Genomic DNA, 27,375 nt, shown 5'->3' with positions numbered 1-27,375 from the left:
TCCTCCCCATGCAGGGGACAATTGTGAAGGATCTGAGCTGCTGCTTCACCATTCCTCAGTCTTCACTTGGTGGAGGTTTTATGGGGAAGTGGGAATTTTTCAATGTTCTCCCCTAGGAACATTCTAAGAAGTACAACAAAGGCTTATGGCAAGGGGGAACCCCCTCTGGACTAGGAATTCGGCAGGACTGTGAATCCTGGACCAGTTTTCTGGAGACTCAGCTGAAGTTACTGCTCTCGCCGATCTAGAGGAGGAAGGATTGGTGCTTGCTCTACATTGGCTCTCCCGCTTTGCTCTGCCTTTCAACCCGAGCAAGCCCCCGACCCCCCCAGAACAGAGCCTGTGAGCTGGCCCATCTGGTTCTTTCTAGACTCATTCCGGAAATATAAGATCTCCACCTCCTCGACACCCCCCCAAAGCCTCTGTAGTATCTGTAAAGTAACAGCACCTTGAAGAAGGATGGGGGCTTCCCTAAGCACACAGCGGCCTACCTCAGGGATTCTGAGAGGTGGCAGCCGGGGAGAGGGCCAGGAACAACCTGGCGATGAGCACCTCTAGCCAAGCTCAGCATGCTGAGCCAAACCAACAGTCAGATCCAGCAGAATGACTCCTCGCACCTCTTTCTACTGATGCACATTAGAGGGGTGCCTGGAGCAAGCGCCCACCTATGCAGGGCCTCAGGAAGCTGTCGGGTCTGGATTCCCCAAAATTCTTCTGGATTCCCCAGTAAGGAGGTGGGTGGGGGACAGAATGGGTCGGCAAGGGTAGACGTGACGGAGGCGATGGGCTCTCTCTCGAAATGGCGAGGCATAGGCAAAACCAATCCAAGAACCAGCAAGCACCAAGAAAGGACCCCAAAGAGCAGAGAGATCTGTGGGCGGCTGGCTGGGCCATCCTAGGATTAGCCTGAATCACAGCACAGTTCCCCGGGCTGCAATTACGCGGGCGCTTAGAACACAGACTACCCCACCCCCAAACACAACGGAGGCCACTCCCAAGGGGTCGTATGTACCGCTTGTGGTCATCAGCCCACCCCCGGGGCAGGCCCATTTGGGGAGAGGGAGTCACTTCCAGAGCGGGGACCCCTCCATGATGAACACTCACAGGGCAGCCCGTCCCACTGTCACTGGGGCAGGCCAAACATAGACAGGAGGGAGGGAAGGTCCCGGGCATCAGCTGCCCCATAGGCGTCGCTCTGGCCCAGCATGGACAGTGCCAGGCGGAGGGTACTCCAGATGTTCTCGGACATGGCACCCCCCTCGCCCCGTGGGCCCCGGCTCTTCCTCTGCATGTTCAGTGCCTCCAGAAAGTGCTCCACGGCTTCCCTGCAGGGAAGAGAAATGACAGGAGTCAGCAGGGCACAGAGGGCTAGAGCTCAAAAGCGCCATAGTAGATGTAGGCAGTCAGACTTGTTCTCATCTTTCTCTCCCTCTTTCTCAGAAAACCCCAGGCAGCAGTGGCAGATCTCAGACTCCAGGAGGAATAAAAAGTATTCTTGGAGGGCCAAAACGACCGTACAGTGGTAGGGCTTTTGCCTTGCCTATAGCTAATCCAAGACAGAAGGTGGTTCAAAGCCCAGCGTCCTATATAGTCCCCCAAGCCAGGAACAATTTCTAAGCGCATAGCCAGGAGTAACCATTGAGCGTCAACAGGTATGCCCCCAAAACAAACAAACAAAAATGTATACTTGGTTTCTTTCTCTTTTCTCTCTCTCACACCTAGGCAGGGCAGTTGCCACATGTTGGAGTCCCTAGATAGCATGAGGGCCCACCCGGTAGCTCAGCCCTATGGGTCCCTACAAGCCTTGCAGCATCGGGGCCTGGCAGCCCTTGGGCCTTTGCACCGTAGAACCATAATGTGCATGTGTGATCCCCAGTCTCCATCCTCCCCACTGCACAGGCAGACCCAGGAGTGCTTTCCAGGCCCCAGCAAACAAACCAACCAACAGAGGGGAAGGTGGAAACAGCTGGAAGGGGAAGAAGGGTGGCTCAGGGAAGAAGGGAAGAGACCATCAATAACAGAATCTGAAGCTGGAGAGCAGCCAGCGCAGAGGCAGAGGAGAAAGCTCCCAGATATCCTCACCGGTGGGCCCCCAGGTTGATGCAGCTGATGCCCAGGTTGTATCAGGGACCGGATGTAGCCAGGCTGGAGCTCCAGGGCCCGCCGGTACGCGGCCACTGCTTCTTCGCTCTGGTTCCCATTGGCCAAGGTGGCCCCGAGTTTATTCCAGAGCAAGTAGTCCTGAAATGTAACGGGAAGAGCTAGGGAAGGGTCAGGGAGTGCAAACCCTGTTCCTGTCCCAGGCTGCTCGTCTCTTTCTGACCATGGCTCACCACTACTGGGTGGCAGATTCCCAGCCCTGTCCAGGCCCCACCACAGCCCAAGGCCCTTAGGCAAATCCAAGGGCTCACTGAGGTCTAGATATCCTAGGCTGGCATCCTCCTGCCCCCCCACACACACACAGCAGTCAGCCCAGAGGGTGTGGGGGCCCCACCCAATGGCCCCGGACTTACATTAGGCCTCACACTAAGGGCTGCCGTGAAGCAATCCACCGCCTTGTCATATTCCCCGCTCAGGTTGAAGAGGACACCAAGGCCACACTGCACATCAGGGTCGATGGAGGACGGGTCCTGGCGCACAGCAGCCAGGAAGAGCTCCTTCACCTCCAGGAACTGGGAGCTGGGAAGAAGCAAAGCAGATGCAAATGGGGGAGGTGGGCAGGCAGGTGTGACTTCCCTAGTCCCCCACAACCCCAAAACTGAAGTTCCCAGATTCATTTGGCCACCTGCCCCTTTTTCAGGGGAAAGGGAAAAAAAGAACCACTGAGTGACTCCCTGGAAATCTACCTTTCTACAAACAGAGAGAAAGTGCCCCCCACCATGGGGCCCCATCATTGCATCAGCAGTTACGCCCTTTCCCAAGGTCACTCTATCTCCTGCTCTTGTAGTGGAGAGGAAGAAGCAATGCCACTGATTTAGGAAAAGACAGTTCCAATCACTTTCTCATACTCAGAATCATCAGCCTCCTGGCCTTCCCTCTTCTAGCCAAATTCCAATTCAAATACAGGCTTTTTCTTTTCTTTTCTTTTCTTTTTTTTTTTTTTTTTTTTTTTTTTTTTTGGTTTTTTGGTTTTTGGGTCACCACCCGGCAGTGCTCAGGGTTTTACTCCTGCCTCCATGCTCAGAAATCGCTCCTGGCAGGCTCGGGGGACCATATGGGATGTCGGGATTCAAACCACCATCCTTCTGTATCTAAGGCAAATGCCTTACGCTGTGCTATCTCTCCGGCCCCAGGCTTTTTCTTTTTCTTTTTCCTTTTTGATTTTGAAAGCCCCACATCCAGTGGTGTTCAGAAATTACACCAAACACTACACACAGACATTATTTTTGGTGGTGCTCGGGGGACCATATAGGTTGCCAGGGATACAACCTAGGCGAACCATGTACAAGGAAAATGCCCTACCGTTGTGCTATCACTCAGGCCAGACACGGAGGTTTTCTATTTTGACCCCACCTGCAACCCAGACCACTGAGCTCCCACAGGGTTCCCACATCTCACTCAAAAGACACATTCCAAAGCAAAGGTCTCCCCACTCCAGGCCTCTGTCTGTCGTGCATGATCCCCAGGACCCCCTGGGACTCACTCAGTGAACAAGGGAGCCCAGCATGCGCTTGCTGGGTCCTAGGCCTGCCCCGCCAGCCCCTTCTTCTCCAGGCACCAGTGTGGGCATAGGCAGGCGTGTAGCGAAGCCAGTTCCCGGAGAAGTCTCACAGGCCTGCCGCTGCAGCGGACTCGTTGGTGAAGCTCACGGGCCAACGCCATCAGAGCAGTGCGGTTATCCGGCTTCAGCTCCAGGCACCTGTGAGGACCAAGGGGGGGGCGGACTGAAGGCCACAGGTGTGACTCCCAAACTTTCCCCAGGCCCAGCTGCAGACTGGAGACACCAAGGGCGCCCATGCCTAGCTCCTCACACCAAGACATCAGCGACTCCTCCACATGTGAACTATTCACCCAGTTATGGATGTGAGACCTGTAACCGAGATTCGCAGCCATGGATCTGGCCAGGGTCCTGCAAATTCAACCTAGGGGCCCCTCCTAGGAATTCTCTGCCAATGGAGCCAAAGACTCAATGGTTTGTTTACATTCTACTTTGCCAGGACAAAAGCGGTCCCCAACTTTCCTCTTTGTTTTCACTAAGCCCTTTGACTTGAAGTCCCACCAAGATCTCACTCAACCCTCCCCCTTCCGATTGAATTTGTACTAGCACAATAAGAGAAGTTTTGGTTTTGGCTTGGTGCATGAGAGACCATGAGGCGAGAAGCCACCAACTCCATGATTCTCTCTGACTGGCTTGGTTTATTAATTCTTCGCAGCTACCTTGCTTCAGACCCATTCACCGGAGGTTGCATGGGAGTGATTTCACAGCTGATTTTACAGCAAAGGGCCCAGGATGAGGTGCTGGGGGTCATCCAGGCCACCCAGGTAGTGCTCGGAGGCCAACACGACTGCACCTGGCAATGATCGGGGACCACGGGTCGATGCACATAAGACGTGTCTTAAGGCCAGAGTCATAGCACAGCAGGTAGGGTGCCTGTTTTACATGTGGCTGACTGGATTTGATCCCCAGCATCCCATGTGGTCCCCCAAATATTGCTAAGAGTAATTCTTGAACAGAGAGCCAGGAGTAAGCACTGAGCATTGCTGGATGTGGCTCTCTCTGATGCACCCCCCAAAAAAAACTATTGTAGGTGATCACAGAAAAGACAAGGATTGGAGCAATAACACAAAGCTGGAGCAAGTAAGACATTTGCCTTGCATGCGGCCAACCTCAGGTTCAATCCCCGGCATCCCACATGGTCCCCCAAGCCTGCTAGGAGTGATTCTTGAGAGCAGTCAGGAAGTAAGCACCCTTAGCGCCACCAGGTATGACCAAACCAAACCAAATCAAACAAAACAAAACAAAGACAAGGATGTGGGCCTGCACCCCTACCATACTACTGGCTCTTAGAAGATTCAGGGAACTACCTCCTCATGCCCCTATCCAGACTCACTTCCTCAGTGCGCTGATGGCCAACAGCTCCTGCTCATTCTCCGCCTGTGTGGTGCCCAGGTACTGCCATGCCTACAGAAAAATTGATCGAGTCCCATCACCCTAGAATCACCTTCCAGTCTTCCTTCCCCCTCTGCATGGGCTCACCCTCGCCCGCCCCTGCACTATGCTGGTGCCCAGGTCTTCATCCATTCCCGCTCTTTTTGGGGTCACCTCCCACCATAGGAGAAAGTGGCCTCGCCAACCCAAGAATCACTCACCTCCATGTGCTGAGAGTCCTGCTGTACGGCTGCCTCGAACAACAACACGGCGTTGGGCAAGTCACCGTCCTGAAGCCGTCGCAGCCCTTCCTCGAAAGGCTTGGGTGTGGTCACGCAGGGGATTCTCCTCCTCAAACTGGTTACCCCTGCAAGGAGAGAGCCTCACCGTCAGAGCAGCAGGAAGAAGAGAGGGCAAACATTTCAAAAAGGGGGAGTCCAGGGGCCGGAGCGATAGCACAGCAGGGTAGGGCATTTGCCTTGCACCTGGCAGACTCAGGTTCGATCCCCGGCATCCTCATATGGTCCAAGATTTCGAGGAGTGATAGCTGAATTCAAAGCTAGGAGTAAGCCCTGGGCACCACCAAGTATGGCAAATAAATAAATAAATAAATAAATAAATAAATAAGGAAGCCCAAGTTCCAGGCAGGAAAGGAGAGGGCCAGGACCATTCTATGCTCTTATCAGCATTATACAGAATCATCAGCATGTAGCCCTCTCCTGGGCAATAACCAAAGGTCAGACAAGTTGATGATCTGGGGCCTGCTAGGAAGAAGCTTATTTTTTTCTTTTCCTTTTATAGAGGGGGACGGTTTACACCACGCAAGTGCTCAGGGCTTCCTCCTGGCTCGGCTCAAAAACGCTTTTTGGTGGGTTTGGTGGTGCGAGAGATCAAACCCAGCTTAGCCACATGCAAGGCAAAGCACATTACCTACTGGACTATCACTGGGCCATCACTCACATCCCCTAAGTCCCATGTTTTGCCCACCCAGATTCCATGTACCTGAGGTGTACTGTCATAAAGCAGTAAATGGAGAATTCCCCTTCTTTTTGCTCTTCAACCTTTATCCCACATGTATGCTATGTTGCCAGGAATCTTCCTAGATTAAGTGCTCTAGACTTCTATTCTGGGCAGCAATTTCAGGTGATTGCTTCTGGTCATTGTTATTTTCCCTTTTTTTTTTGGCTTTTGAGGCCCACCTGGCAATGCTCAGGGCTTACTCCTGACTCTGCACTCAGGAGTCACTCCCTCAGAGCACCATTATGTGGGGAATGGGACCTAAACAGGGTTGGCCACCTGCAAGGCAAAAGCCCCTCCCAGCTGTACTATCACTCAGGCACCATGGCTGTTAACTAATTAAATCTCCTTGCCTTTCACCTAAGAACGTGATTAAGCAAATTGTATTACATCACCACCTTTATCCATCCATCCAGGGACAAAGATCACTGTCATCTATGACACAATTTCAAAGTGGAAGAAAAGCTACCGGCTCAGAGCTGAGCACAGCAATGGGCATTTTCACCAAACCCTTACCGAAAAGAAGAAAATCCAATGCGGAAACAGGCCATTAATGTCAACAGACAATACAACAAGCCTGTGCTGTGACGTGGCAAAAATTACAGGTTCCCTAAATTGACCTACCTAGGGATTGACTGCTGACAAAGGGAATTTTTTTCAAACTTCCACTCTTTTCCCAGAAGAATAGAGTTGTCTTCAGTGAGCCCCAGGATGAGGATTAACAGGGAAGGATCCCCCACTGTGTCCTAAAGAGAGGTCAGAAAGAATACAACAAGCATGGTGCTTGCTATCCTTGCACAAGGCTGACCTTGGCCTCAATCCCTAGCACCCCTGAGCAACCCCCCAGGAGTGATGCCAGAAGCAGAAGCAGGAGTCAGCCCTGACCAACACAGGGTGTGGGCCCCCAAACAAAACAAATAAAATAGACATCCAAGTCAATCACTGGGTTTTGCTCCATTGCCTGGAGCAGTAACCTCCCAAATCTCCTAAACTCAGAATGCAGAAATAGGATCAGTGCTGTAAATCTATCCCTCTATAGAATTTTGTTCGAGCTTTGCCAAGAATAAACAGCAGTGACTTAAGCTTGAGGGTTTCTGTTAATATTAAGGACCACCAATAGGGGTCCACAAATTTATCTGACAATTAAGAGTCAGATCCAGTTAGGGGAAAATGAAATTCCTGATGATATTCCATTCAAAGTCATTATTAGCATAAAGCCAGTTAAAAAGTGAAACATTATAGGTGAACATAAAGTACGACATGTTTTTTGTATTCATGAGAATGTTTCAATAATTTTCAATACCCCAGCTATTAATGATTTCAAATAGGGTTCAAGAAAATAAAAGCAGGGCCAGAGGGGGCTGAGAGAGATAGTATAGGAGGTAGAGTGTTTGCCTTATACACAGCCAACCTGAATTCAATCCCCAGCATTCCATTGAGTCCGCCAATCTGGCAGGAGTAATTTCGAAGGGCAGAGCCAGGCGTAACCCCCTGAGTATTACTGGTATGGCCCAAAAACAAAAAATAAACTTAAAAAACAAAAAACAAAAACAGAGCCAGAGAGATAGTTACAGCGAGTAGGGAGGGCATGCACAAGGCCACCTTGGTTTGATCCCTAGCACTTCACAAAGTTCCCCAAACCCTGCCAGGAGTAACCCCTAAGCACAGAGCCAGAAATAAGCCTTGAGCACCACCTGGTATGGCCTCCCTAAAAATTTAATAATATTTAAAAATATGTGGGGCCAGAGAGAGAGAGGCACAGCAGGTAGAGCTACATTCCTATATGACTAAACACGTAACCCAGGTTTGATCCCTGACATTCTCAATCTGCTCCATGAGCCTGCCAGGAGTGATGCCTGACTATAGCTGGATTTGGCCCAAAAACAAAACAAAACAAAAACAAGAAAGGGACTCAGCAAATAATTGCTTAAAAGGGGGGTCAGAGCAATTGTATATAGAGTTGGGCATTTGCCTTGCATGCAGGTGATCCAGGTTTGATCCCCAATAATCCCATATGGTCCCCCAACGGAGTCATTAATGAGCGAAGAGCCAATAATTCGTTAAAAGAGAATTGCTTAAAAATGGATACTGAGGGGCCGGGTAGGTGGCGCTGGAGGTAAGGTGTCTGCCTTGCAAGCGCTAGCCAAGGAAGGACCTCGGTTCGATCCCCCGGCGTCCCATATGGTCCCCCCAAGCCAGGGGCGATTTCTGAGCACATAGCCAGGAGTAACCCGCTGAGCATCAAACGGGTGTGGCCCAAAAAACCAAAAAAAAAAAAAAAAAAAAAAAAATGGATACTGCAATAGCGCAGTGGTAGGGCATTTGCCTTGCACACGGCTGACCCAGGACAGTCCTGGGTTCGATCCCTGGTGTCCCATATGGTCCCCCAAGCAGGAAACAATTTCTGGGAGCATAGCCAGGGAGTAACCTTCTGAGTGTCGCCAGGTGTAGGCCAAAAACCAAACACCAAAAAAAATTTTAAAAATTAAAAAAAAAAAAAAAAAAAAAAACTCTTGCAAGTCAAGGGGTTAAAGGGAGAAACAATAAGCCATAGAGACTCCAAAGCAGGAAAGGCAGAGTCAAGTCTTTACCTTATCGTAGGAAGCAGAGGTGAGGTCATCATAGTCGGAGAGCCAGGGATGAGATTCAGCATCCCGCTTTGCCATCTCCTCCAGTTCTGCCTGTAACTTGTCCCAGAAATCGGACATCAGACTGTAAGGAAGGGAAGGCCAGATAGGAAAGGAAGGGCCGTGGGTGATCTCCCAGGCGCCCATTCTCAGCGGCACTGGGATGGAGTCCTAAAGGCAGTTACTGAAAAAACATCAGAGTTGGGCCAGAGTGATAACAGAGCAATATGGCATTTGCCTTGCACACTGCTGACCTGGGACAGACCAGGTTCAATCCCCTGACGTCCCATGTGGTTCCCAGAGCCTGCCAGGAGGGATTTCTGAGTGCAGAGCCGAAGTAACCCTAGGGCATGCTGGGTATGCCTCCACCCCACCCACGCCCCCCCCCCAAAAAAAGAAAAAGAAAAACCTCAGAGGGTTGAGAATAGGCTGATCGAATTCCCGTCATACCATATGATCCCTTGAGCCTGCCAGGAGTGATTCCTGAGTACAGAGCAGGGAGTTACCCCTGAGAACCAAGGGTGATGACCCATACCAAAAAAAAAAAAAAATCAAAAATAGGCACAGTCGTAGACCTAGATTTCAATTCAACCCATCTGAGGTGATGCCCGGGCATCATTTGCATTTCCTGTCAAGCAGCCACTCAAGCAATCCAAATCTGGATGAGCCAGGAACAGTGAGAAACTCAACAGCCCTTATCTTAGAAGTTATGGTTAATACACCCCTTTCTCAGCCACAATGGTTGCTTTGGGGGTTATCTGCTCCTATGCTCTCTGCTCTCACCTCTATTGCTGACGCTGGCTCGTTTCGAATTCTAGATCAAGGGCAGATGTGTTTCCCGATCTTGTGAACTGGTCCATCCCAGGCTTCTGAGGCGCCCCTATGACAAAGAAGAAATAGTCATGTCCCCACCAACTGTCTACCCGCTGACCACCAGTTTGAACAGACCTACTAAACCACCATCCCCACCACTTGGATACTTCCTAGAACCATTCCTCAGCATCTCTTTCCCTCCCAGTCAAGACCTGGATGCTCACACCCAGAGAAGCTCAGACAGGTCCCTTTCCCGCTCTTGGAACCACTGGCAATGACCGCCCCCCCCAAAGCAGGGGCTTAGTACCAGCTTGGCTCCTGAAGTGGGACTAGAAAGTGACAAGGGAACTACCTACCTGCTGCTGAATAAACTCTGCCCGCCCACTGCTCTGCCTGAGCTTGGCCAGACCTGCAGCGGATTCCAGGGACACCTGGCCCTCGCCAATCTGCCGCACGAATTTCAGGAACTGGGGCACAGAGACACACAGAGGCCACTTGGGAGCGGGCTCATAGGGGTGCCGGCTGAGCCTGCAGCCCCAGAGGATCCTGCACTTGCCTGTCCTCTAGCCAGGTCTAGCTGCAGCCTGGGCCCACTAAAGAGGGAGAGATGGAAGTGAGTTCTGGCTCTAATGCTGCACCAGTTGCCCGGGAAAGAGAATGATGGACAGAAGAAGAGGAGGGAGGAAGTGACAGCTCCCATGTCTGTTCTCCAAGAGGAAGGAGCAGACACAGGAGCTCCCTCCCCTGCTTTCACGGGGGAGGTGAAAGAAGCCAGTCCTGGGACTTCCCACGACTGAGCCAGCACTATACCCTGGGCAGAGATGTGGCGTGGGCTCACCTCCGAGTTGGGCTAATTTGGGGTCATCGACCTTGGCCACGAAGTCACTGGCCATGTGCTGCAGATCTGCCTCGGGGTGATACTCATCACACCTGCAGAGGGTAGAGGGGCAATCACTGGCTTTACTGGGAGGCTGCCAGCTCATGGTCCAATGTCCACTCCACCCTGCCCAAGCCAGGATGGTTTCTGCAGGGAAAGGAAGGGCTGGTCCAAGCCCAGACCCACAATGTTTGTTAAAGATGGGCCTGGAGGTGGGGGTGCGAGGCTCAAGCTCCACCTTTTCACCGCTGCTGTTCCCAGCCCTTATCTTTGTGGAAGTGGACTAGACAGCAGCCGGCTCCGCATTTGCAGAGAAAATAGGGTGCAGAGGACAAAGGGAGGGAGGGATTTGGGGGTGGGCTCTTTAAAAACTCCTTGGTTTTATTGAAGCCTTGATTCAGATTTGGGGTGACGCTACACAAGTGAAAGCCCCTCCGTGGAAAAGCTCAGGGACTGCATGCTGCCTTCAAGAGGAGGTGGAGGAGGAGGACAGCGAGGGTGGGAAAAAGGGCCCCAGCCTCCTGCAAAGAGATCCCAGCCCCGAAGCAGCTCGACTCACCAGCGATCAGCAGTGGGTAGCTGTTCCCTCTGGCTCCCCAGCCACAGTTTCTCCTCTGACTGCTCCAGGTATTCTTCAGCCCCAGCGGGCAGGAGATACAGACAGAGGGTCTGCAGGGGGCAAAAAGTTTGGGGAAATCATGCCAGGCTAAGTCAGGGATGGGGCCTGGGGTGGTAGGGAGAGAGAGGATGACACAGATTCCAGGGATCCTGTGGCGCCTGCCATAGCAGGGATGGAAAGAAAAATTGCAGCTCTGTGTTCCAGAGCCAACCCACTTCCTGAGAAGCTGGGCAAGCTTCAGGAACAAATGAGCTGCTTGAAGTACAAAAGGTGTTAAGGAAAAGCTTCTCCATAAGGAAAGGCAGGCATGAGGCCTCTTCCATGCACACCGGCTCAAACCTGGGAAGGAGCTGAGGGCGAGCGGGGGTGCATTATCATTGGTCAGCTACCCACCTTCTGAGCTCCTGCCCTTGTGCTCTGTCTCAGCGTCCTGTCCCAACAGGAGGAGACTCGTGTCTGATCTGCTAACAGCCACCAAGAGAATCCGAGAGGCAAGATGCTCGGTCAGAACTAAGAACACCTAAGTCCACTCTGTCCGGTGCAATGAAGTGCAAAGGCACATACTAACCTAAAAACATCTAAGGTACAGCTGATGTAAGCCATGCCTGCTTGATGGTTTATTCATCTGTACACCTCAAATAGCCAGATCCAGTGTCCTTTGCAGCCTTCCTCGGCCCCCCAATCCCCTCTAGAGCAATTCTGTGATTTCTTCCATCACAGAATATTTTTGAGGATTACGTCATTAAGCCCGAGTCTAGAAACTGTTTCAGGTCTCTAGAAGAGATCTCTGGAGTTTTCTTGGGATGGAGGTGGTGGGTCAGGTGCCTGCCCTATGGCCCAACACCCCACCCACACCCAATATATAAACAACCCAGCTCCACAGCTCCTCGGCTAATCTCAGAGATGCCAAGATGTGCAATCTGCCAGTTCCACAGCTCCTAGAGCATGCAGCCATATATGCAAGTACAGAAAGTTCAACACAACAAATTAGATGGGGAAAGTTGCACAGAAGCCCACTATACTCAGTAAGCAAAGACAATCGCAACAAACAGCTCAGGAAATCTCCAGACATTGGCTTTAGTAACACCCTTGAGAAACATAACCATTTTCACGATTTTCTTTTACTGAACTATGTTTTGACCATTCCACTTGCCACTTTGCTGGAACAAGCGATATAAAAGTAAACTATCTTGTACTCGTTAAAGAAGCAGGTTGGGGTGCGTGTGGAAACTGGAGACATCATGGAAAGAAGGTCAACAATGGTGATGGAGTTGACATTAGAATTCTATCTAAAAGAACAGGATTATAAACAACTATATTGTGAACAATATAGTAGTGTTTAAGTCAAGTTTAAAAAAGAAATTGTAGGGGGCCAGAGTGGTAACACAGCATAGGCATTTGCCAGGCAAAAGAGTAGCCACAGAGTACCGCAGGGTATGGCCCAAAACACCAAAAAAGAAAATAAAAACAAAATTTAAAAAAAAAAATTGTCACAGACACTTTGTGACAAAGGGGCACTGTGTTGCAATATCTAAATAAGCTCACCACAGCAACAGAGCAAATGAGGGTGCTGGGCATTTTCTCAACATCCTGGACTTTGCCCTCTACTATTTTGAGGTCAGGAGAAAAAGAAATCGAAAGCATTTTTGTTTAGCAAAAAGAAAAGGAAAAGTAAACAGAGCAGGCAGATGCCTGCAGTGTTCTTTCCTTCAGCTCTGCATACCCACTAGCTTTCACACCAGATACTGAAAGCTCAGGTACCCTGTCTTTGGTCGCCCAATTAAAGATTTGTCCCTTGTTTGTACAAGAAGAGGCAGATCGATTGCCTCACTGTCCAAAGCAAAACAGAACCTTCTATTTACTGACTTTGCCTAAGTAATATCAACAAATACCAGCATTTGACAAAAAAAGAAAAAAATCAAAATGCAGAGTGTGATGGTGGGGAAACAAGAATTTCATGGGGGCCAGAATGATAGTACAGAGGGCAGCCACTTGCCTTACATATGGCCAACCTGGTTGATCTCAGCATCTTACATGGTACCCCCAAGTATTACCAGGAGTAATTCCTGAGTTTAGAGCAAGGAGTAAGGTCCTGACCTCAAAAGGATGTGTGACCCCTAAATGGAGAAGGAAGAAAGGGGAAGAATGGGGAAGAAGGGGAGGAAGAAGGGGTGGAAGAAGGAAAAGAAAATGAAGGAGGTAGGAAGGGGGAGGAGAGGAGGAGGAAGTGGAGGAAGAGGAGGAGAAGAAAAGGAAGAAGAAAGAGAAGAAGAAGAAGAAGAAGAAGAAGAGAAGAAGAGAAGAAGAAAGAGAGAAGAAGAAGATAAGAAATTATTATTTCAAAACACACCTAATTATAATATTGTATTTGTAGGAAGGGGAGGAGGAGGAGGAAGTGGAGGAAGAGGAAGAAGAAGAGAAGAAGAAGAAAGAAGAAGATGAAGAAGAAGAAGAGAAGAAGAAGAAGAGAGAGAAGAAGAAGAAGAAGAAGAAGAAGAAGAAGAAATTATTATTTCAAAACTCACCTAATTATAATAATGTATTTGTTACAGGAGCTGGAGGACTGGTCCAAACAAGGCCAAGTAAACAATGCTTTTGCATGCAATACTCAACATTTTCTGGGTGACACCTGAGCAATACCAGGAATGACCCATAACCAAAATTAATGTCTTACTATAAAAGTAAAAGACAGAGTTGAAAACTTCTAATGAAGGACTCTTGGACTCTCTCAAACTCACAATATTCAAATCCCCAATCTCACTAGCTTTTCTAGGTCACATTTCCCCTTCCCTGGGCTCCCCACCCCCAACTCTACGTGCTACAGCCCTAAGAGAGCACTTTGCCAATCAGGAGGTGCCCTGCCAGAATGCACCAGGTGAATGGGATCCACGCCTCCCAACTCACTGCTGACTCTCAGCTGGAGTTGGAGTGTGTTTGACCAAGCTGCGCTCTGGCCTCAAGTGCTCCTTAAAAGACAGTGCAAACCCTTCAGGTCAGCTGCTCCACTCAAGGATGGGAAACCAAAAAAAAAAGAAAGAAAGAAAGAAAATTACAGAGCACCTGGACTTTTAAACACACTGGAGGCAAATAAAGACTCCTGAGGTGAGTAAAGCCATCTTAAATTGGTGTTTATTTTGGACTTGTTATATTAGTCACTAGATTCAGTTCCAATAAAGGAGTCAAAAGAAACATGTCCCCCTTTCTCCCCAAAATAAAAACCATTTGATGGGTGTTGGAACACTGTATAACTGAAACTCAACCATCAATAACCTTTTAATTATTAAAAAAATATATATATATTATTTTGGTTTTGGGGCACTCAGGGGTTACTCCTGGCTCTCAGCTCAGAAATCGCTCCTGGCTGGCTCCAGGAACCATATGGGATGCCAGGATTTGAAACCATCCGTCCCTTCTGTATGAAGGCAAAACGCCCTACCTCCATGCTATCTCCACCAACCCCCAAATTTTAATATCATTTTGATAGCCAGAGAGGTAGTCTAGGGCAGGGGTCTCAAACTCGAGGCCCACCGCAAACGGCCCCTCCGTACAACATTTTTGTGGGCCCCTGCCCTAGAGGAATCTTTTTTTGTTTTGTTTTGTTTTAGTTGTGTTGGGGTCACACCCCCCAATGTTCAAGCTTACTACTGACTTTGCACTCAAGGATCACCCTGACTTTGCCTCCTGCGGCCCGCAGGTAAAATGAGTTTGAGACCCCTGGTAGGATACTTGTTGCACATGGCCAACCCAGGTGTCGAATCCCCAGCATCCCATATGATCCCCTCAATCTTGCTAGGAGTGCTCCTGACCACTGCCTGGTGTGGCCCAAAATAATCCAAAAAAACCCACTTGGACCTTTACTGTTGTTAGCCCTCCCCAGGGCAAAATGCTAATCTTTACCTGATGGTCAGACCAGCCACTATTGGGAGGGGTCTGTAGTTGGTAATTAGGCCTTTTGGGAAGGGGAAAAGGACAGAAGGAGTAGGAAGAAGACGCGAGCAGAGAGATCAGAGACAGCATGGATGCAGCGGCTATTTAGCTTAGAAGCCACACACGGTGGTTAGGGCCTTATAATAAAGCTTCGTATCTCCTAAAATCTGACTGCTTGTGGGTCAATACTTATGCCGTTACCCTGATACCTACAGGCACCGAGCTGGCCTAGAAAGGCTCTCACCATCCATGCACCATCAAGGACTCCTAGAATTAATATTTAATACAACCACACCATATTCTTTTTCATTATATTATTATTATTTTAGGCCACACCTGGTGACGCTCAGGGGTTACTACTGGCTAAGCGCATCAGAAATCACTCCTGGCTTGGGGGACCATATAGGATGCATGGGGATTAAACTGTGATTTGTCCTGGGTCAGCTGCATGCAAGGCAAACGACCCTACCACTGCGTCATCGCTCGGCCCCCCATTTCTTTTCTCTTTTTGGTTTTTGGGCCAAACCCGGCGGCACTCAGGGGTTACTCCTGGTTCTGCATTCAAAAGTCACTCCTGACAGGCTCAGAAGACCATATGGGTGCCAAGGATCGAACCCAGTCCATCCCAGGTAGGCCACACACAAGGCAAATGCCTTACCCACTGTGCTATCACTCCAGCCCCAATATTCTGTTGTTTGATTTTGTTTCCTTAAAAAAATACTTATCAGAGGGGTTGGAGGAACAGTACAGCAGGGAGGTCACTGGCCTTACCTGTGGCTGACCCAGGTTTGATCACTGGCATACTATACGGTTCCTGAGCCCCACCAGGAGTAATCCTTGAGTATAGAGCCAGCAGTAACCCCTGATTACCTCTGACCCAAAAATAAAAAATAAAAAAGTGCTCACATAAAACAAATTCATCTGTATGGTTTCTTTTTTTTTTTTGGTTTTTTGGGTCACACCCAGCAGCGCTCAGGGGTTTAGTCCCTGGCTCTGTGCTCATAAATCACTCCCTGCAGGCACAGGGGACTCACATGGGCGTGTACCAGGATTTCCAACCAAAATCCGTCCTGATCAGCTGTGTGCAAGGCAAATGCCTTACTGCAGTGCTATCTCTCCGTCCCCACTTCTGTGGGGTTTTCTCAAGAGACTGCACCTGAGACCCCCCCAAACGGGGGAGGGAAGTCAGGACCAAGAGCTTGGACACCAAATGTCAGGTGCAGGTGCAGGATACCTGCACCCCCCTCACTATGGACGGTTCCATTTCCTTATCTACAAACTAGGGAGTGGCCCTCACAGGAGCTGCTGTGCGGAGCGGAACATACCAGACAGAATATGGAACAAGCACAGGGTATCAAAGCTCTTACTATCATCTCCAGGCGCTCCAGGCAAAGCCAACCAAACAATGAGACTGCTATTCCTTCCTTTGACCTGGTGGCAGAGCCTCTTCCCAGCCTCTCAGGGAATCTCAGGCCAATCACCCACTACCATGACCACTGGTTTCTCTCAAGAGTGCAGTTTCCTCTGCATGAGCATCCTATGACCCTCATAAACCAGAGGCCTGCCGAAGCTCTCTGAACTCAAAATCACTAGAGCCCAAGGTGGACAAGGTAAGTTAAGGCACTTACCACGCATATGACCAACTCTGGTTCTGTCCCCACCAACATTAGTCCCCCTAACTAAGACACACCAAGCACACCATTGGGGCTGGGCCAAAAACCTCCCCACTACCCACACCCACATCCGGCAAAAAAAGAAAAATAATGGGGTCAGAGTGATAGCACAGCAGGGGACATTTGGTTCCTAGGTTGGGGAATCATGGAGAAGTAGTTGGTCTAAGGGACTTGGCTGGAGGAACAGGGTATAGATTTCATGAAGACACAAATGGACTGAGAACCAAGTTTCATAGGGTAACAACTCTTCTCTGTCACTTTGTTGGTTGCCTTGGGGCCCCACTGGCAGTCCTCAGGGCCTACTGTACCCAAAGAGTCACTCCCCAAAGGAGCTCAAGGAACCATATGTGATGCAGGACAGCCCTGTGTGCAAGGCCCAGCGCCTCAGCCATGCACAACTCTCTCCTGCCTCTAGTTCATCAGCCGTGGTCATAGGTGGTAGTGATTACCAGTCTGCATATGATAAAATTGCATGAAAATTCTTGTCAATACACATAATCAGGCAATATAGTGGTGTCTAGTAGGAGTTAGGGATATATACAATAGCAGTTCTGATTTTCATTATTATTTGTGACCAATGGCAATGTCAAATTATGCCCCATGGGCTGAGATGTTAGCCATTGAGATAGGGCATTTTGCCTTGCATGCAGAAGGATGGTGGGTCGAATCCCGGCATCACCATAGTGGTCCCCCGTTGCCTGCCAGGGTGCGATTTCTGAGCTCAGAGCAATGAGTATCCCCTGAGCGCTGCTGGGTGTGACCCAACAAACAAAAAAAATTATGCCCCCAAAGGAAATTAGGTGCAGGATACACAGAATCTTTCTGTGTACTTTTCTACAATTTCCAGTGAGACACGAGCACATTAAAACAACAAAACTTAAAGCCAGAGAGTTAGCACAGCAGTAGGGCAGTTGTCTTACACGCAGCCAATCCAGGACGGACCTCGGTTCGATTCTTGGCATCCCATATGGTTCCCCAAGCCTGCCAGGCGTGACTTCTGAGCACAGAGCCAGGGTAACCCGTGAGCACAGTGGGGTATGGCCCAAAAAGCAAAAACTAAAATAAAATAAAAAAATAAAACAACAAAACCTGAGCAGAAACAGAGTACAGAGGTTAAGGTACATGCCTTGTATGCTGCCAAGCCTGGTTGAATTCCCAGAACCACACATGCTCACATAATACCGAGCCCCGTCAGGTAGCACCCCTTGGCTCAAAGCCAGTAGTAAGCCTTGAGCACTTCCAGGTGTGGCCCCAAGACAAAACCAGAACCAGTGGGGCTGAGAGCGATAGTACAGTACAGTAAGTAGAGCATTCCCTTGCACGCAGCCATCGATTTCCATCCCCCAGCATCCCATCTGGTCCCAAGCACTACCAGGAATGTCCTCTGAACCTCTGAGCAATGCTGAATGTAGGCCAGAAATTCAATTAAAAAAATAGACTGAAATAAACAGAACCAAAAAATCTAAGCCTCAAAATTTCTTTGAAGCTTGACTCCCAAATTTCTAGACAGGAGGATCTAGAATAAGTGTTTAAAACATTTACCACCCTCTCATTCAAAAATCTGTTTATCCAATAATCGTACTATTCAATCAATATACTATCAGCCGCAATGCTGAGGCTAATAAAAAATGAATTACTAGGAAAATCAATGCCTTCTGCTCTGCTCTTTCTCCCAGATCCTGGATCATTCGTTCAGTAAGTACATAAGGTCCCACTACAAATAAGCAATAGGTTCCTAAAATGTTAAGTTCTCCAAGGGCAGATGCTACCATAGTTCAGCTCCCCTTTCCAGAAAGCTAAGCCCTATCCCGGTCTGTGAAGTGGGCACAGTTCCAAATGAATGCCCAAAACCCAGAACAAAGCAAAGAAAAGTTAACAGGTAAGACGGGTCCAACACGTTCTTCTAAAGCTGTTTTTCAGGGTTAGAGTGGTAATAAAGTGGGTAGGACGCTAGCCTTGCACAAAGCCAACCCGGGTCAGATCCGATCTGATATGGTCCCTGAGCCAGGTCAGGAGATGCCTCTGGGAAGAACTAGTACAACCAGGTGTGGCCCAGAAGCCAAATTAAAAAAAAATAAAGATGAATTATGAATTGCTACAGGTTAAAGAAGATCCTCACTAGATGCAATCTATTCAAATAATGTAATGCAAACGAAAATCTTAATCTGAGCAAGGAGGCTTTTTGGAGTTAGAAAAAATAAAAATCCACAAATACTCAGATTTTTAACAAAACTCTCTCCACAATGATAGAAAACGCTTAGGTCTTTTTTTTTTTTGGGGGGGGGGGAGGCCACACCCGGCGGTGCTCAGGAGTCACTCCTGGCTGTCTGCTCAGAAATAGCTCCTGGTGGGGCCGGGCGGTGGCGCTGGAGGTAAGGTGCCTGCCTTGCCTGCGCTAGCCTAGGACGGACCGCGGTTCGATCCCCCGGCTCCCATATGGTCCCCCAAGAAGCCAGGAGCAACTTCTGAGCGCATAGCCAGGAGTAACCCCTGAGCGTCACAGGGTGTGGCCCAAAAACCAAAAAAAAAAAAAAAAAAAAAAAAAAAAAAAAAAAAAAAAAAAAAAAAGAAATAGCTCCTGGCAGGCACGGGGGACCATATGGGACACCGGGATTCGAACCAACCACCTTTGGTCCTAGATCGGCTGCTTGCAAGGCAAACGCCGTTATGCTATCTCTCCGGGCTCGGAAAACGCTTAGGTCTTAAGGGTACATGAAAACTGAGTTTGGGTCTGACAGAAAGTCTTGGTGCACATCAGATCTTCACTGAAGGTGATTTCAGTGTCTCAGTGATGATGTATGGTTCTACTAAAGGGAGTAAGATCATGAGTTTCTGTATCATCTCTGTTTGGTAAATAAGTTTGAACTAAATAACTATGCCTGCCACATCTCAGCTACCACACCAATATGGTACCAAATTTCAGCTACCTAACGGGCAAGGAAGCATTCCTGTGACCATCAAAAAAGTTTAAGAAAGGGGCTGGCAAGGTGGCGCTAGAGGTAAGGTGTCTGCCTTGCAAGTGCTAGCCAAGGAAGGACCTCGGTTCGATCCCCCGGTTCTCATATGGTCCCCCCAAGCCAGGGGCAATTTCTGAGCGCTTAGCCAGGAGTAACACCTGAACATCAAATGGGTGTGGCCCCCCCAAAAAAAAAAGTTTAAGAAAAGGGGTTTGGGGTCAGAGAGATAGCACAGCAGCAGGACCTAAGGTGGTTGGTTCGAATCCCTGTGTCCCATATGGTCCCCTGTGCCTGCCAGGAGCTATTTCTGAGCAGATAGCCAGGAGTAACCTCTGAGCACCGCTGGGTATGGCCCAAAAACAAACAAAAAAAAACAAAAAAAAGAAAGAAAAGGGACTGGACACTTGTAAATACATGAACTCAGATCTCCATCTAATACCCTGCACAAAGGATGCAAATGGATTAAAGACCTTGATATCCTGAAACCATAAGGTATATAGAACAACACGTAGGTAAAACACTCCAAGACCTTGAGACTAAAGGCATCTTTAAGGAAGAAACAGCACTTTCCAAACCAGTGGAAGCAGAGATAAACAAATGAGATTATATTAAGCTGAGAAACTTCTGCACCTCAAAGGAAATAATGCCTCCGATACAAAAGCCACCCACAGAATGGGAGAAGCTATTCACTCTATACCCATCAGATAAGGGGCTAATATCTAAGATATACAAGATACTGACAGAACTTAACAAGAAAAAAAAAATCTAACCCCATCAAAAAATGGAGAGAAGGGGCCGAAGAGATAGCAAGGAGGCAGGGTGTTTGCCTTGCATGCCGAAGGACAATGTTTTGAATCCCGGCAACCCATATGATCCCTCGAGCCTGCCAGGTGTGGCGATTTCTAAGCATAAAGCCAGGAGTAATAACCCTTGAGCGCTGCCAGGTGTGACCCAAAAACAAAAACAAAAACAAAAACAAAAAAGGGGAGAAGAAATAATCAGACACTTCCTCAAAGAAATACAAATGGCCAAAAGGCACATGAAAAAATGTTCCACATCACTAATCATCAGGGAGATGCAAATCAAAACAACAATCATGCCACAGAGATAGGCACACATTAAAGAAAACAAGATCAGTGCTGTAGGATATGTGGGGAGAAAAGAGCTCTCATTCACTACTGGTAGGAATGCCGCCTAGTCCAGCCTTTATGGAAAACAATATAGAGATGCCTCAAAAAACTGGAAATTGAGCTCCCATATGACCCAACTATACCACTCCTAAGGATATTTATTATATTCTAGGAACTCAAAAACACAATACAAAAATTCCTTCCTCACACTTATATTCATGCAGTGCTGTTTACAATAGCCAGGTTCTGGAAACAACCAAGATGCCTTTCAACATATGAATGGCTAAAGAAACTGGTATATATACACAATGGAACATTATGCAGCCATCAGGATAGATGAAGTCATGAAATTTTCCTATACATGGAAGTACATGGAATCTATTATGCTGAGTGAAATAAGTTTAAGGGAGAGACACACAGAATAGTCTCACTCATCTATGGGTTTTAAGAAAAAAAAGACATTATTAAAATAATTCCCAGAGATGAGGGCTGGAAGGACTGGCTCACAATATGAAGCTCACTACAAAGAGTGGTGAGTGCAGTTAGAGACATAACTACACTAAGAACTATCATAAAAATGTCAATGAGTGAGAGAAGTAGAAAGCCTGTCTCGAATACAGGCAGGGAGTGGGGGGAGATGGGGCATTGGTGATGAGAATGTTGCACTGGTGAAGGGGGGTGTTCTTTTATGAGTGAAACCCAACTACAATCATATTTGTAATCAATATATTTAAATAAAGGTATTATTTTAAAAAAAAATTAGGGGCTGGAGAGAGAGCACAGCAGGTAAGGTGTCTCTCTTGCATGCAGCCAACCTGGGTTCGATTCCTAGGAACCCATATGGTATCCTAAGCACAGTCAGGAATAATTTCTGAGTGTTGAATCAGGAGTAAGCTCTGAACTTTGCTAAGTGGGATCCAAAAACAAAAACAAAAGTTTGTTACTTGGGGGGAGGGGGCACACCTGGTAGCTCAGGGATGACTCTTGGCTTTGTACTCAGAAGTTACTCCTGGCAGGCTTGGGTGACCATATGGATGCCAGGAACTGAACCCAGTTCAGCTGTGAGCAAGGCAAATACCTACCCATTGTGCTATCACTACAACCCCACAAAAACAAGTTTAAGAATATAAAATGTGGGGCCGCGGTGGCGCTAGAGGTAAGGTGCCTGCCTTGCCTGTGCTAGCCTTGGACGGACGGCGGTTCGATCCCCTGGCGTCCCATATGGTCCCCCAAGCCAGGAGCAACTTCTGAGCGCATAGCCAGGAGTAACTCCTGAGCGTTACCGGGTGTGGCCCAAAACAAACAAACAAACAAAAAAAAAAAAATATATATATATATAATGCATATTCCTATTAATGAAGCCAAGAGTACCTACTTGTTTGACTTTAATCTCCAGGTAGGGAACTGGGAGAAAATGAATCAACAGACCCTATTTATTTTGGCATTTTGGGACAAAGTGTTCAGCAGTGTTCAGGTAGGTTCTCTACTCAGGGTTAACTCCTGCTGGCTCAGGGATAGCTAGGGATTAAATTTGGGTTAGCCAGTGCAAGGCAATGTGCTAATTGAGATCAACAATTTTAATTTTAACAAGTTGAGTCTTTGTTGTGAGATTTAAGGGCTTTGTCTCTAGTGTTTGGAAGAAACCTTTGACTGAGGAGAATAGATGATGGATGGGAAAAACCAGTTAGGCCCCACCCCTTTTCTCAGGAAAGTGTGATAAGAATCTACAGTCTTTGGAAATTCTTCCACTTTATCTCTTGTAAGTCTTGATTTCTTCACTTAATCAAAAAAAACAATCCTTCTTTCTATTTGAGAGAAATCAGGAAGAGGAAAGACTAAAAAGACAGACTTAGAGAGGGCTAGAGTAATAGCACAGAGGTAGAGCATTTGCCTTACACGTGAACAACCAGGGATGGACCCAGGTTTGATCCCTGGCACCCCATATGGTCCCCTGAGCCTGCCAGGAACAATTTCTGAGCACAGAGCCAAGAGTAACCCCTGAGCACTGCTGGATTTGGCCCCAAAACAAACAACAACAAAAAAGAAAGGGCAGACTTAGAGAAGAATCAAACCCAAGTGATGTATATATAGTAATCAGGCAAAGAGGTAAAGAAGAGGAAAATTAAGAGCCAGCAAGTAGGATACTTGTCTTGCTGGCAGCTGATAGCACCCCAGATGGTTTCTTGAACACTATCAGGAAAGATTTCAGAGTGTAAAGCAGGAGTAACCCTGAATCATTGCTGAGTGTGGTCCAAAAATAACCATCAACCAAAAAAGGGAAAATTGGGCTAGACCCCGAAAAGCTGAAGCCATGGATTTGACAATAATAGTGAAGAGTAAAGAGAAGGGTTAAATCTACAAGAATAGAAAACCCACACCCAGAGTCAATCCCAGCTCACACAAGAACGTATCTGCCTGAAGTTCGCAAATACTCAAAGGCTGTTTCCTTATCTATATAATAAGAATAAAAACGTTAATAACCCAAGAATTCTCTGGGGATTAAACACATAATGCATTGAAAGCTCTTCACAGAAAGCATTGAATGTGGTAAACAACCTCTAGCTATTATATAGTTTTGATTTTGAGTCCTTTGGGTACAGTCTTATCCTCCCAGACATCATACCTCAGGCCCTGAACCACAAAAATCCCATTTTCCAAGGCCCCAAATCTGGTCAAAATGATTCTGTGCCAAATTCCACAGCAGTTTTTCGCCCCTTTGGTCTGCAGCTGATCTCCACCCTGCTAGGAAGTTATAGGGCAGACTCAACTTTTACTGTTTCTCTCTCTCTCTCTCTCTCTCTCTCTCCTCTCTCTCTCTCTCTCTCTCTCTCTCTCCTCTTCTCTCTCTCTCACATCTCTCTCCTCTCTCTCTCTCTTTCTCTCTCTCTCTCCCTCTCCTCTCTCTCTCTTCTCTCTCTCTCTCTCTCTCTCTCTCTCTCTCTCTCTCTCTCTCTCTCTCTCTCTCTCTCTCTCTCTCTCTCTCCTCCTTCTCTTCCTCTTCTCTCTCTCTCCTCTCTCTCTCTCTCTTCTCTCTCTCTCTCCTCTCCTCTCTCTCCTCTCTCTCCATAGACATCTGAAATCGCATATCTAGTTTCCAACCCAGTTCTCAGGTTAGTATGTTTCAAGTACCTGTAATCTCTAAGGTAAACCTGGCTCAATGTTCTATATGAGTAAAGTCATACGCCCCTTAAACGATCAGAGGATAAATTGGGGTACACAATCCTAACTGCTTCTTAGGAGCTATTTTTGTTTTGTTTTGTTGGGTTTTTTTTTTTTTTTTTTTGGTGACACCTGGTGACGCTCAGGGGTTACTCCTGGCTATGCGCTCAGAAATTGCTCCTGGCTTGGGGGACCATGTGGGACGCCAGGGGATCAAACGCAGTCCATCCTAGGTTAGCGCAGTCCATCCTAGGTTAGCATGTGCAAGACAGACACCCTACTGCTTGTGCCACCACTCCAGCCCCTCCTTAGGAACTATTCAAGATTAGACCAGGGCGAGCTCACCTGTAACTTCAGAGATGAATTCCTGAGACCAGTCAGTCTCATTATAATCCTGTGTAACATCCACAACGTCTCCAGCTGCAAGAAACTCCTGGGCCCAGTTCTCAGACAAGGCCAGGTCGGCTACCCCAGGAGCTTAAGAGAGAAAAAAAAAAAAAAAGAGAAAGAGAAGGGGAAAACTAAGAAAGATGATAGACACATCTTTTAGGGGCTGGAGAGAGAAAGTCTAGCAGGTATGGTTCTTGTTTTGCATGTGGGTGAACTGGATTCAATCCCTAATACTCCATCAATAGGAATGATTCCTGAGTGCAAAGCCAACAGCATTGCCAGGCGTGTCCCAATACACACACACTGTCCCAATGCACACACACAACCCACATACTCACACAACCCATATACATATGATATACATTTTATCATGCCTAAAAAATCCACAAGATTCCTCAGTTTCCCTTCATCTCCTGCAGTTCAGCTCCCAATGCCACCTGCTGTCCCATCTACAGAGAATGAAGGGAATCTCCCTCCCTGGGGACCCACCTCTCTGGGGTGCCTGCCGGAAACTTGACTGTTCGATCTCCTGCATCTCTGCCAACAGGTCATCCATCTTGAAGGTCTGCGGCGCCCGGGATACAAGTGAGGCATTCTGATCCTGGAGGAATTCGGCCACCAACTACAGGAAGAAAGAGGGCAAGAGAGATGACCCAGCAAGATGCAGGGTACATGGGACAGGGGACTCAATGGGCATCAAATACAAAGCAAGGGTTGGAGCAATACAGAGAGTAGAAAGCTTGCCTTGCACACAGCCGACCCAGGTTCAATCCCTGGCACCCCATATACCCCCCAGCCCCAGCCCCACCAGGAGTGATCACTGAAAGCTTCAGGAGTAAGCCTTGAGCACTGCTGGAGAGGGCTCCAAAACAAACAAATAAGGCAAGGAAGCAAGATGAAATTTGGAAAATGGCAATGAAAACAATGTGGAACACACACACACACAATGAAAACAATGTGGAATACACACACACACAGTGGTGGGAAAGCAAATCACACACACACACACACACAATGTGGAACACACACACACAATGAAAACAATGTGGAATACACACACACACACACAGTGGTGGGAAAGCAAATCACACACACACACACACACACACACACACACACACACACACACACACACACACACACACACACACACACAGTGGTGGGAAAGCAAATCGCCCTGTGTCAGGAAAGTCAAACAATGGATAAATGGAAGAAGTAAGTTGAAAGCCAAAACAGAAGGACAAGAGACAAACAAAGGAGACAGAGGTGACAGTGAAGGGACTAAGATACTGACCTCATCTTCGGTGGCTGCTCCCAAAGGCTTTGACACCTAGGTGGGAAAGGAAGACAAGACCTGTCAGTATAGGGTTGATGCTAGGACACACAATTCACTTCAACTTCCAGCTCTGCCTGGGCTGAGGACCTTGGGCCAGTCACCAAACCCTTCTCCATTCACAGAGGAAACATTTGCTTCCATCTTCCTAAGCACCCCACTAAGCAGTGACTCCTAATTACTCGCACCCCAAAAACAGTGATCCCCAAAAGTGCCCCAGCCCACACCAGAAACACTTACCGTCTCAGAGGTTGGGGAGTGCCTGGAGGCCAGTGTCCTGGGGGGCCTCAAGCCCTCCTGCCGAAGGGCCTTGTCCTGGGTGAAGTGTCCCGTTAGCTTCATGAGCGGGTTGGCACCCCCACATTCAGCCTCCACTAATTCCCTCATTGCCATGGTGACAGCCAGCACCCCTGAAGGCCAGAGAAAGTTGGAAACTGGGGTCAGGGGCCAGATCGTGCCCCAGTGACCCGGGCCTGATGCACTTGGGTCGGTCGTGGGTGACCCATAGGCCACCACTCTCTGCCCTGATGTCCCCTAAGAAGAGGGGGGCACCTCTGCCAGGCGTCCGGGCAGGGATCGGTGCCCTCCTGGTGCCCCCCAGCTTCATCTGGGCCTTGCCATGGCAGGGCCAGGACAGCAACCGCCCCCCGAAGTCACCTGAGCCCCTCCACGCCGTCCAGCCGCCCCAACACCCCACCTGAGCCGCCCCCAAGGCCCGCGAGCACCGGATAGGGGAATGGTCCCCAGTCCCAGGGGGTGCTGCACTCACCACCGACGCGCAGCTCCGCACGACCCGACCCGCCGGGGACGGCAGCGGGCTAAAGGGGGAGGGGAGGGGAGGGGCGGGGCCCAGGGCAGGGGCGGGGCTCACGCTTAAAGGAGCCGCGATATCCGAGCCGCCGTCTCTGCGCCCCGGAAGCGGCTTGAAGGGGCGGGGTCCTTTAAGAGGGGCGGGGCTGAGAGCAGGGGCGGGGCTCGGGCTTAAAGGAGCCCTCGCGACAGCCGCGCCGCCGCCGTCCCTGCGCAACGGAAGTGGCTTGAAGGGGCGGGGCCTTTAAGACGGCGTGACGGCAGGCTCACTCCGTCTTAAAGGGCCACGCGCCTTAAAGGGGACGTTTAGGAGCTTTGTTGGCTGGAAAACCCCAAGGGAGTTGGGATGTTGAACATTCGTAGGAAACAATCTAGGGCGCTGGAGCTCGATCATCTATCTCTTCCTGGCGCTTTTTTTTATTTTTATTTTTTTTTGGTTTTTGGGTCACACCCAGCAGTTCTCAGGGGTTACTCCTGGCTCTGTGCTCAGAAATCACTCCTGGGGCACCATATGGGATGCCAGGATTCGAACCACCATCTATCCTGGATTTGGCTGCATGCAAGGCAAACGCCCTACCGCTGTGCTATCTCTCAGGCCCCTTCCTGGAGCTTTCTTTGGGGCTCTCTGTGACACTGGGGAACTCCAGGCTCTTGCTGGGCCTCAGTTTCTCTGTTTAAAATGAGGTCACTAGTCTTCCCTAAAAGCCAAATGGGAACCAAAGCTGGTGGTCCTTTCCCTTCCAAAGCCTCTGATCACTACCCACTTCCAAATTGCCCCCTTGGCCAGCACCATTATGGTTTCCATGGAGACAGAGGCCTGCTCCTTCATCCCATAACCACTTCTGCATAGGGTGGGGGAAAAACACTGATGATGACAAATTCCAGATTCTAAAATAGGATGCAATGCAGCTGAAGATCTCAAACTGGTAACTAAGAGGGAAGGCACCCTGTGAA

The 27,375-nt window shown here is 48.7% G+C and overlaps 1 protein-coding gene across 1 annotated transcript; it reads right to left on the bottom strand.

Moving 5' to 3' along the window:
- Positions 1-744: 744 nt before the first annotated feature.
- PEX5 (peroxisomal biogenesis factor 5) lies at positions 745-26,429 on the bottom strand. Its single transcript, XM_049772157.1, is given in 24 exon segments — positions 745-1,325; positions 2,083-2,123; positions 2,125-2,241; positions 2,514-2,679; positions 2,832-2,842; positions 3,653-3,722; positions 3,724-3,809; positions 3,811-3,859; positions 5,052-5,122; positions 5,311-5,415; positions 5,417-5,449; positions 5,798-5,803; positions 8,698-8,818; positions 9,526-9,599; positions 9,888-10,013; positions 10,385-10,393; positions 10,395-10,476; positions 10,983-11,062; positions 11,064-11,092; positions 24,234-24,365; positions 24,768-24,900; positions 25,573-25,608; positions 25,852-26,021; positions 26,381-26,429. Coding segments are annotated over 23 exon segments (1,932 nt in total). The 5' UTR covers positions 26,005-26,021; positions 26,381-26,429; the 3' UTR covers positions 745-1,123.
- Between the last annotated feature and the right edge of the window lie 946 nt (positions 26,430-27,375).

This window comes from Suncus etruscus, chromosome 4 (assembly GCF_024139225.1).
Source record: "Suncus etruscus isolate mSunEtr1 chromosome 4, mSunEtr1.pri.cur, whole genome shotgun sequence".
Taxonomy (NCBI): Eukaryota; Metazoa; Chordata; class Mammalia; order Eulipotyphla; family Soricidae; genus Suncus; species Suncus etruscus.
Note: the sequence above shows the minus strand (reverse complement) of the source record. Positions and strands in the feature narration are given on the sequence as shown.